The sequence below is a fragment of the Littorina saxatilis genome, linkage group LG17 (genome assembly GCF_037325665.1).
Source record: "Littorina saxatilis isolate snail1 linkage group LG17, US_GU_Lsax_2.0, whole genome shotgun sequence".
NCBI classification, from domain to species: Eukaryota; Metazoa; Mollusca; class Gastropoda; order Littorinimorpha; family Littorinidae; genus Littorina; species Littorina saxatilis.
In genome coordinates this window covers 60441369-60453080 of record NC_090261.1, presented here as the reverse complement: position 1 = coordinate 60453080, position 11712 = coordinate 60441369, and the positions used below count along the sequence as shown (strand labels likewise).

At 39.5% G+C, this 11712-nt stretch overlaps 1 protein-coding gene across 1 annotated transcript; it reads left to right on the top strand.

Moving 5' to 3' along the window:
• The first annotated feature begins 559 nt into the window (after positions 1-559).
• On the top strand, positions 560-11658 carry LOC138951934 (uncharacterized). The gene is made up of 6 exons (XM_070323496.1): positions 560-704; positions 3884-3926; positions 4606-4875; positions 8467-8568; positions 9206-9682; positions 11275-11658. The coding sequence occupies exons 1-6, from the start codon at positions 639-641 to the stop codon at positions 11277-11279; spliced, it is 963 nt and encodes a 320-aa protein (XP_070179597.1). The 5' UTR covers positions 560-638; the 3' UTR covers positions 11280-11658.
• Positions 11659-11712: the final 54 nt, after the last annotated feature.

Below are 11712 nucleotides of genomic sequence, written 5' to 3'. Positions count from 1 at the left end.
CCCCCCCCCTTCTCAACTTGACGCACACGCAAACCGTGGTGCACGCAAGACATGCACGCACGCACACACTGAGACGCAGTTACTGAGAACAAGAAAGAACATTTTAACACAGTAAGTTACCTATGCAATGAAAGTACGCCCAGCGTCTGATTTCAGCTATTTACAAGAGAAGATCAGGTATCACCTGGTAAAGAAGTAGACCGACGGTACAGCCTCACACCTGCATCATGCACCAGCCTGTGCATACGGAGGCTGTTCTGATGACATCAGCTGGGGCGAGCAGGTGTAGGACCCCACGGACAGCTGACGTTACAGTGGAACTCCTCTTTTAAGACGCTCCCAAATTAAGACATCCCCATTTTTTAAGACCTTGAGTATTCACACATCCTGTTCATAACACCCCTACATGTACCCCCCGTTTAAGACTCCCTCATTTTTAAGACTTTTTCTCAAGATTTTGGAGGTCTTAAAAGGGGGGTTCCACTGTACAAAGTGTGCCATTGTCGTCATTAGAGGGCAGCTTGAGACTGACGTGGCTGTGAGTTCATGGGCAAAAAAGTATTTGAATACTTTCGATCTTGCCATCGCTGCAGTGACGGTTGCTGAAGCAAGGAAGAGGTATTGTGGCCAGGAGAATCATGAGAAGGCTTTTGATTTGTCTGGCGTTAGCCCTGGCCTTTGCCAACGCATTGGTTGAGGAAAGGGTAGGAGGTGTTTTGTTTGCCATACATTATTCATGATGATGATAACGATGATGATGACGACGATGATGATGACGACGACGACGACGATGATGATGATGATGAAGATGATGATGACACTATTACTGAAATTGATTTTCTCTTACCACGTGAAGTGCGACTCGTGCCTACAATGCTTTTATCCATTTATTTTGTTGTTTGTTGTTTATTTCATTTTCTATTTATTGTCTGTTTCTTTCGTTGATTGTTTATTGGTGGTGACACTTCTACCCAAAAGCTATCTGGCATACGGCCATTTTACATAGGCCCTATAACTGTTTTTTTTATCTATGCACTTTTCAAAACTGGAAAACTCACCCGGACCATAGTCTACAAGATAAATAAAATGCCCCTCAAAGCAGAAATTTTGACTACATAACCGCTTGAACCCGAGATACACAACTGAATCCATGCAGTGGTAGCATGGTGCAACCTTTTTATATTTAGTCAAGTTTTGACTAAATATTTTAACATCGAGGGGGAATCGAAACGAGGGTCGTGGTGTATGTGCGTGTGTGTGTGTGTGTGTGTAGAGCGATTCAGACTAAACTACTGGACCGATCTTTATGAAATTTGACATGAGAGTTCCTGGGTATGAAATCCCCGAACGTTTTTTTCATTTTTTTTATAAATGTCTTTGATGACGTCATATCCGGCTTTTCGTGAAAGTTGAGGCGGCACTGTCACGCCCTCATTTTTCAACCAAATTGGTTGAAATTTTGGTCAAGTAATCTTCGACGAAGCCCGGACTTCGGTATTGCATTTCAGCTTGGTGGCTTAAAAATTAATTAATGACTTTGGTCATTAAAAATCTGAAAATTGTAAACAAAATTAAAAATTTATAAAACGATCCAAATTTACGTTTATCTTATTCTCCATCAATTGCTGATTCCAAAAATATATAAATATGTTATATTCGGATTAAAAACAAGCTCTGAAAATTAAATATATAAAAAATATTATCAAAATTAAATTGTCCAAATCAATTTAAAAACACCTTCATCTTATTCCTTGTCGGTTCCTGATTCCAAAAACATATAGATATGATATGTTTGGATTAAAAACACGCTCAGAAAGTTAAAACAAAGAGAGGTACAGAAAAGCGTGCTATCCTTCTTAGCGCAACTACTACCCCGCTCTTCTTGTCAATTTCACTGCCTTTGCCATGAGCGGTGGACTGACGATGCTACGCTCTTGCTGAAAAATGGCATTGCGTTCAGTTTCATTCTGTGAGTTCGACAGCTACTTGACTAAATATTGTAATTTCGCCTTACGCGACTTGTTACATTTAGTCAAGTTTTGACTAAATGTTTTAACATAGAGGGGGAATCGAGACGAGGGTCGTGGTGTGTGTGTGTGTGTGTGTGTGTGTGTGTGTGTGTGTCTGTCCGTCTGTGTGTCTGTCTGTGCGTGTGTGTGTGTGTGTGTAGAGCGATTCAGACCAAACTACTGGACCGATCTTTAGGAAATTTTACATGAGAGTTCCTGGGTATGAAATCCCCAGACGTTTTTTTCATTTTTTTGATAAATGTCTTCAATGACGTCATATCCGGCTTTTTGTAAAAGTTGAGGCGGCACTGTCACACTTTCATTTTTCAATCAAATTGATTGAAATTTTGGCCAAGAAATCTTCGACAAAGGCCGGACTTTGGTATTGCATTTCAGCATGGAGGCTCAAAAATTAATTTATGACTTTGGTCATTAAAAATCTGAAAATTGAAATTAAAATTATTTTTTATAAAACGATCCAAAATTACTTTTATTTTATTCTTCATCATGTTCTGATTCAAAAAACATAAATATGTTATATTCGGATTAAAAACAAGCTCTGAAAATAAAAAATATAAAAATTATGATTAAAATAAAATTTCCGAAATCGTTTTAGAAACAATTTTATCTTATTCCTTGTCGGTTCCTGAGTCCAAAAACATATAGATATGATATGTTTGGATTAAAACACGCTCAGAAAGTTAAAACGAAGAGAGGTACAGTATAGCGTGCTATGCAACACAGCGCAACCGCTACCGCTCTGAACAGGCTCGTCACTTTCACTGCCTTTTGCACTAGCGGCGGACTACGGTCATTGTGAAAAAATGTAGTGCGTTCAGTTTCATTCTGTGAGTTCCACAGCTTGACTAAATGTAGTAATTTCGCCTTTTAACAACAACAAAACTTTTCACATTCTGAGGTAGTTTCGAATGATGGAATAACAAAACTGAACCTTCTTTATTAATAGAGGAAAACTGTATTTTTTCAAAAGTTTTAAAACCATTTTTAAAATTTTTTTTACAAGAATACATTTTGAGCAAATCTGGGAAATTTTTATGAAAAATCTGGCTGACGACTCCAACATAAGAATAAGAATAAGAATAAGAATACTTTATTATCTCATAGAGAAATTCAGGCGTGGTACATAACAATAATACAAACAGGACATTGTTTTTACATAAGACATATAGCACTATATAACAGGGCAGGTTATAAACACACCTCCCACACTGATACCTCTCTGGCCATTCCTTGCATTGTGCTTACGCATTCAGTCATGAACACATCCATGTCTCACTTACACATCGCACACATGGACATTCTTATACGCTCAACTTACCCATTCACACATGGACATTCGACCACGCTCCACTTACACATTCTTATACGCTCCAAATCACGTTATATGTAAAACTACAAGAATTCTGATGGAAAACAATCATCGGATAGACTTGTCGCGTCAAAAGCGCCACATTATTAACAGTTTCTTGATGCCGATTTCTAAAAACAAAAGTCACGAATAGGAGTAAAATGTTAGTGCTCCGGCCAGCACTGTGAGAGCATCTCCCCATCTGAACACACACCAAACCCGGAGAGTCAGGTTCAGAATGGGAATTATTTCTGGAATGAATTGCATAACTAACACATATATGTCAACCTGCGAAATGAATTCAGGGACAACTATCTTGGCACTACGCAGGAAGCAGTCATGATGTTTGTTTTGGGCATTTGTGCCTACGTGGAAGGATGGTCCTGTCCCATGCTAACGCCTGGACAAATCTGAAGCAGTGTTTACTGACACGGAAAGAATCGTATCTTTTAATTTGTACATGTTCTCTTAATTTATCGATGTTTTTTTTCCTGTCAAAATCAAGCAAGGGCGACAATTAACAGGCAAGAAAGTGGAGCAGCCTATCTGTAAGTACACTACCAATACTGACTTCTGTTTACATTTTTACCCTGCCCTTAGGCTAATTCCAATTTTGAGATGTCAACAACGAAATATGAGGTCTTTTCTGCGGTTTAGTTCTCGCTCGCTCGCTCGCACGTGTGAGTGTGTGAGTGTGTGTGTGTGAGAGAGAGAGAGAGAGAGAGAGAGAGAGAGAGAGAGAGAGAGAGAGAGAGAGAGAGAGAGAGAGAGAGAGAGAGCACCTAACCTACCATAACTTGAATCACTGAGTAGTTTAATTAGTTCGTTTTTCGCAGCCCGCGCGCGCTCGCAAGCCTAAGACACGACACCTGTAGCCTGTCTTCGCACGGAAGAGATAAGTCCTACGCACCTTGTCATTTTGTGATTCACACGTCAAACCGTGTCTTGCCAGCTGTCTGCAGTTCACTTGACTGCGTTACCTCTGGTCCGTTTCTTTGTCCTTAGGAGACCTGGGGTTAGTGTAGTCAAGTGAACTCAGTGCAACACGACATGCAACTCTTGATGAAAAGACACAACTTTAATCCCCATCGTCTACTTTTCAGATCCAACCAATTTTTCTTTTCTAAAAAAGACAACAAATTAAGTTCTGGTCTGGGCTCAATCAATTAAGGACTTGCCTTGAAGATCTTTATTGTGGTTAGGAATTTTCCTGTTTAACAATTTCAGCAGAATGCGAGGTGACGCTGGAGGAATCAGGTACTATCGACGGCGTGGAGTCGTGCGACAGTGCCCCCGATGATCCAAGCAAGTATGCCAACAAGGCGGACTGGAACTTCCGCTATTCCAACAACCGGCCCTCCGCCTGCTGGATCAACATCCGGTACCGCGTAGACATCGAGGACAGCGAGAACTGTGACCGAGACAGACTGGCTTTTGGCGGCTCGGCTGACCGAGAACGTTTGGTTCTTTGTGGACAGCGGAGTGGTGCCTTTTCGAGTAACGTTATTGTTTTGTTGTTTGTAAATTATTTTGTCGTGTAATGTTCCAATGAAAGTGTTTCGAACGAAGTTTTCTTTTTTGTACAGTCACTTGGTCTGAAGTGCAAAGATCACGTTTTCAATCAAGCTGAACGTATATGTTCCGCATGACAGCGACAGCACAGCCTAGGAATTGAGTGTTGCTGTTATTAGTGGTTGATTTTCCCTTATTGTTCAGAAAATTTGCATTTACTAGTAGTTCTTATGTAGTTTTGGGGGTATAAATCTCGAATATGCATAGTTTTCATTGTTTTTTTCCCCTTTGCCAATTGAATTATAATATTCTTCTTCCGTTCAGTTCATCATGAAAACTGGGGCACATTCAACTCGTAAGAGCCTCGTGTAAAATCATAAATTTTCTTCTCTCTTTTGTTTTTTTTCCCCATTCATTTCTATTCTTGAAGTCTTTAGCCTTGCTGACACAAACGAAAGAGACCACAGCATCAAAGCTATAAGGAACAATGTCAATGAATCAGAGTGCGAACTGTGACGGTCAAGTACTAGAATAAACACAGACACAGACACAGACGAACGCACACACAAATCAAACACAATAACACACACACACACACACACACACACACACACACACTCACACACACACACACACACACACACACACAAACACACACACACACACTCACAAACACACACAAACACACACACAAACACACACAAACACACACACACAATGATGCACATACGGCAGAGAGAGAGAGAGAGAGAGAGAGAGAGAGAGAGAGAGAGAGAGAGAGAGTGAGAGAGAGAGAGAGAGTGAGAGACAGAGAGACAGAGAGAGAGACAGAGAGACAGAGAGACAGAGAGAGAGAGAGAGAATGACAATGACAATGACAATTCTTTATTTAACGAGGGTAGTAGATTAAGCAGTGGTCTGCTTTTTTACATCCAGCCCTCGCCCTAAAGAGGGACTAACTACGACAATGAAGTAAAAATACAAGATAAAAAAAAATAAAAAAAATAAAAAACAAACTAAAATTCTACATTTTAACAGATAACTAAAGTGAAAACACATGATACATATGTACACAAAATGCATTGCATTGAGGTAGATTGCGAGTTAATTGATGTGAATTAAGTGGTATAGAGCAGCTTGCACTGTCTCAACATCATGCTCTAAGCCATACATTGCATTTTAAGGAAAACAATCAAACAAGCAAGACATTGCAAAAATCATCACACATCTAAATAGTGCTTGGTTTTTAAGTCCCTTCATCCGAAAAGGGTCTGTGTACATTATACCAATAAAGAGGAGAGGGGCGTGTTTAATAAAAAAATAAACAAGTCGCGTAAGGCAAAAATACAATATTTAGTCAAGTATAGCTGTCGAACTCACAGAATGAAACTGAACGCAATGCCATTTTTCAGCAAGACCGTATACTCGTAGCATCGTCAGTCCACCGCTCATGGCAAAGGCAGTGAAATTGACAAGAAGAGCGGGGTAGTAGTTGCGCTAAGAAGGATAGCACGCTTTTCTGTACCTCTCTTTGTTTTAACTTTCTGAGCGTGTTTTTAATCCAAACATATCATATCTATATGTTTTTGGAATCAGGAACCGACAAGGAATAAGATGAAAGTGTTTTTAAATTGATTTGGACAATTTAATTTTGATAATAATTTTTATATTTCAGAGCTTGTTTTTAATCCGAATATAACATATTTATATGTTTTTGGAATCAGCAAATGATGGAGAATAAGATGAACGTAAATTTGGATCGTTTTATAAATTTTTATTTTTTTTTTACAATTTTCAGATTTTTAATGACCAAAGTCATTAACTAATTTTTAAGCCACCAAGCTGAAATGCAATACCGAAGTCCGGGCTTCGTCGAAGATTACTTGACCAAAATTTGAACCAATTTGGTTGAAAAATGAGGGCGTGACAGTGCCGCCTCAACTTTCACGAAAAGCCGGATATGACGTCATCAAAGACATTTATCAAAAAAATGAAAAAAACGTTCGGGGATTTCATACCCAGGAACTCTCATGTCAAATTTCATAAAGATCGGTCCAGTAGTTTAGTCTGAATCGCTCTACACACACACACAGACACACACACACGCACACACACACACACACGCACATACACCACGACCCTCGTTTCGATTCCCCCTCGATGTTAAAATATTTAGTCAAAACTTGACTAAATATAAAAATGAATACCATTTAAGACAAATATCATTTACTTTGACTTCATTACATAAGACAAATATCTGCTCTTAAAACTATTTGTGCTGGTAGTTTGCCTCAGGAATGTTGGAAGAGAGTTCCAGAGACTGCTACCTGAATAAACTAAACTGGACTTAAACAGGTCAATCCGAGGAACAGGAGTGTTTAATCTCATAAATTGACGTGATTTCCTCATGGTACATTTTGTATGTAGAGTTTCAGGTACACATCCAGTGATAATTTTGCTCATAAGGGTACATTTATTATAGTCAAGTCAAGAGAGAGAGAGAGAGAGAGAGAGAGAGAGAGAGAGAGAGAGAGAGAGAGAGAGAGAGAGAGAGAGAGACAGACAGACAGACAGACAGACAGACAGACAGAGAGACACAGAGACACAGAGAGAGAGAATGACAATGACAATTCTTTACTTAAAGAGAGAGACAGAGAGAGGTGTACAGTCTTGCTTACTTTCATTTATATCTTTTTATATTTAGTCAAGTTTTGACTAAATATTTTAACATCGAGGGGGAATCGAAACGAGGGTCGTGGTGTATGTGCGTGCGTGTGTGCGTGCGTGTGTGTGTGTGTGTGTGTGTGTGTGTGTGTGTAGAGCGATTCAGACTAAACTACTGGACCGATCTTTATGAAATTTGACATGAGAGTTCCTGGGTATGAAATCCCCGAACGTTTTTTTCATTTTTTTGATAAATGTCTTTGATGACGTCATATCCGGCTTTTCGTGAAAGTTGAGGCGGCACTGTCACGCCCTCATTTTTCAACCAAATTGGTTCAAATTTTGGTCAAGTAATCTTCGACGAAGCCCGGGGTTTGGTATTGCATTTCAGCTTGGTGGCTTAAAAATTAATTAATGACTTTGGTCATTAAAAATCGGAAAATTGTAAAAAAAAATAAAAATTTATAAAACGATCCAAATTTACGTTTATCTTATTCTCCATCATTTGCTGATTCCAAAAACATATAAATATGTTATATTCGGATTAAAAACAAGCTCTGAAAATTAAATATATAAAAATTATTATCAAAATTAAATTGTCGAAATCAATTTAAAAACACTTTCATCTTATTCCTTGTCGGTTCCTGATTCCAAAAACATATAGATATGATATGTTTGGATTAAAAACACGCTCAGAAAGTTAAAACAAAGAGAGGTACAGAAAAGCGTGCTATCCTTCTTAGCGCAACTACTACCCCGCTCTTCTTGTCAATTTCACTGCCTTTGCCATGAGCGGTGGCCTGACGATGCTACGAGTAAAATGGCATTGCGTTCAGTTTCATTCTGTGAGTTCGACAGCTACTTGACTAAATATTGTATTTTCGCCTTACGCGACTTGTTTCTCCTCAACAGTACCGGTGGGTCCGCGGGAAACCTTCACCATTCACTTTGAGTCTGACTACTCTGTGGCCGGTACCGGCTTCGATCTACATTACAGCGTTGGCAGACAGCCAGGTAAGAAAAGCCTATCTGACCGCCACTTGATTGATTGATTGATTGATTGTGCTTCCTTTTCACCCCAGTATCATTTGATTGCCGTGTGCTGTACCCGTGTCGCTTCAAGTGGTCTTTGTGCGACTACTTGCTTCAGTGGTTTGTCAAACGTGTGGCTTAGCACTGAACCTCGGACATCAGTTTCTCACACCGTAGCATATGAAGTTTTACGTATCCATGTAAGTTTTATAACATTGTATGCTCTTTACCTCCCAAGTTGGGTGTTTTTCAGTTCTTGACCACTGATAAAGTTCATATCCATAGCTGGGTTCGAGTCTGTTTCCATCTTGATCGAGGTTATATTTTTTGTTATCTTTTCACGCATCGTTTTACATTTTACGCTTCATTTTAGATAAAAAGAAGACACGCCAGTAACCAGGTTAGGTACTTTTTTTTTATCAATATTTCGGAAGACAAACTGCCTTCGTCAGAAAGGTAAGAAAGTACGGAATGACGGCCTCATTTGTCTCAGCTTTTTATTGTCACGCTTCCCCCCTCCCCCCCCCCCCCCTCCAGTACCCAAACCCAGGCATCTTTTCTCCTCGACCATCACCACAAGGTCAGCCATGATTCACTCGATACAATGTCCTTTTTACAGCTTTCCCTGTCTCAGACGAGCCGAGAACTTTAAACAATCCTTCCGACATCTCCCCCACCCCGACCCGTCGGGTCTTCTCAGGGCGGAGCGACTTCAGCGAGTACGTCTACCCCGAGTACAACGACTACCCGGACACGCCGCGCCAATTCACGGACTACCAATACTACAGCTACCCCGATTACAACACCGGCTACGACTATCCGAAGGCCTCCGTCTACTCGGGGTACTCTCACGGTTACAATAAATACCCCGATTACCCCCAATATCCGCAGTACCCTGTCAACACTGGAGCCTACTATGGTTCCCAAGCCCAGGTGAAGACGGGCGGTCTGGACTATGGATATCATCAATATAACTATCAGCGAGAGAATCCAAGCTACAACGGGCAACGTTCTGGCTCTCAGTATTCGTACCACAGTCCTCAGACGAACTACCACCAGCAGCGTCAGTTCGCTCGTGTTCGTCGAGAGGCTGAAAGTGAGTTTGTCTTTTTTTTTTTTGTTTAGGTCGTGTCAGCTCCTTTTCTTTTTATATTTAGTCAAGTTTTGACTAAATATTTTAACATCGAGGGGGAATCGAAACGAGGGTCGTGGTGTATGTGCGTGTGTGCGTGTGTGTGTGTGTGTGTGTCTGTGTGTGTGTGTAGAGCGATTCAGACTAAACTACTGGACCGATCTTTATGAAATTTGACATGAGAGTTCCTGGGTATGAAATCCCCGAACGTTTTTTTCATTTTTTTGATAAATGTCTTTGATGACGTCATATCCGGCTTTTCGTGAAAGTTGAGGCGGCACTGTCACGCCCTCATTTTTCAACCAAATTGGTTGAAATTTTGGTCAAGTAATCTTCGACGAAGCCCGGACTTCGGTATTGCATTTCAGCTTGGTGGCTTAAAAATTAATTAATGACTTTGGTCATTAAAAATCTGAAAATTGTAAAAAAAAATAAAAATTTATAAAACGATCCAAATTTACGTTTATCTTATTCTCCATTATTTGCTGATTCCAAAAACATATAAATATGTTATATTCGGATTAAAAACAAGCTCTGAAAATTAAATATATAAAAATTATTATCAAAATTAAATTGTCCAAATCAATTTAAAAACACTTTCATCTTATTCCTTGTCGGTTCCTGATTCCAAAAACATATAGATATGATATGTTAGGATTAAAAACACGCTCAGAAAGTTAAAACAAAGAGAGGTACAGAAAAGCGTGCTATCCTTCTTAGCGCAACTACTACCCCGCTCTTCTTGTCAATTTCACTGCCTTTGCCATGAGCGGTGGACTGACGATGCTACGAGTATACGGTCTTGCTGAAAAATGGCATTGCGTTCAGTTTCATTCTGTGAGTTCGACAGCTACTTGACTAAATATTGTATTTACGCCTTACGCGACTTGTTTTTCTAATTTCTTTTATTTTTAAGTACATGTTTAAATATTATTATTACTATTTATTTTTTAATTTTTTACATCAAGTCAGTTTTGAGTAAACGTTTTCACATAGACTTTGAATCCAGAGGAGGTGATGGTGTATGTGTGTAGAGCGATTCCAGGATGCTGAAGAGACGATTAACAATAATGGCCATCCAGGAAATCTACCAGACAGATGTTTATAAAACTTTACAGACATTTCAGCTCGGAAGCTGAACAATTAGTCAATCAGTTTGTGAATTAAAATCGTGGTAAAAATCAAATTTTTGCCAACAGATTCAAACATTATTGCACTGCATTCTTCGACATCTCCTAAATCCAAATATATATACATATGTTGTGTTTGGATTGAAAACAAGCTCAAAAATCAAGAAAATGTGTTTTATGTCAATAATAAGGGCTGTGTGGAAGAGAGAGAGAGAGAGAGAGAGAGAGAGAGAGAGAGAGAGAGAGAGAGAGAGAGAGAGAGAGAGAGAGAGAGATGGAAAAGGACAGAGATAGACAGAGAGAGACAGAGCGCCTCAGTTACTAAAGATTACTCATAACGGATGTGTTAGTTGCTAATGACACTTTTGCCATTCGGTGCGCTTGACACAACTAGTTTTTCTTTATATTAAAACTTCTACATTGCAGATTAGGAGAACGCCACCTTCCTAGAACTTCCGAGGGGGGAGAATGTGAGCCCAGTTTGCACCGTTATGGAGTCGTAGCGTTCTATACAAGAGATCCACTACGACAATGGCTTGCAGTCCCAGAACTGTCTGACATTTATAACCAGGCTGAACTATTTCAGACTAATCCCATTTACGGACAACTACCTTCGACCAGAAAGCAACCATCTTGGAACACAATGCAGCGTTATATGAAATAACCATTTGGATAAATGGCCATGGGTGATGCCACAAGCATATTAAGAGACAGATGTTTTTAATCCGTTTATGGGAAATTCACTCTATATAGGGCCTACGCCTTTCATTATAGCGGCTACAGCTGTAAAAAAAAAAAAAAAAAAAAGAATCATGGATTTAAATGAAGTCACAAGTTTTCTCGTCTTTTGTCTACGAATGACTG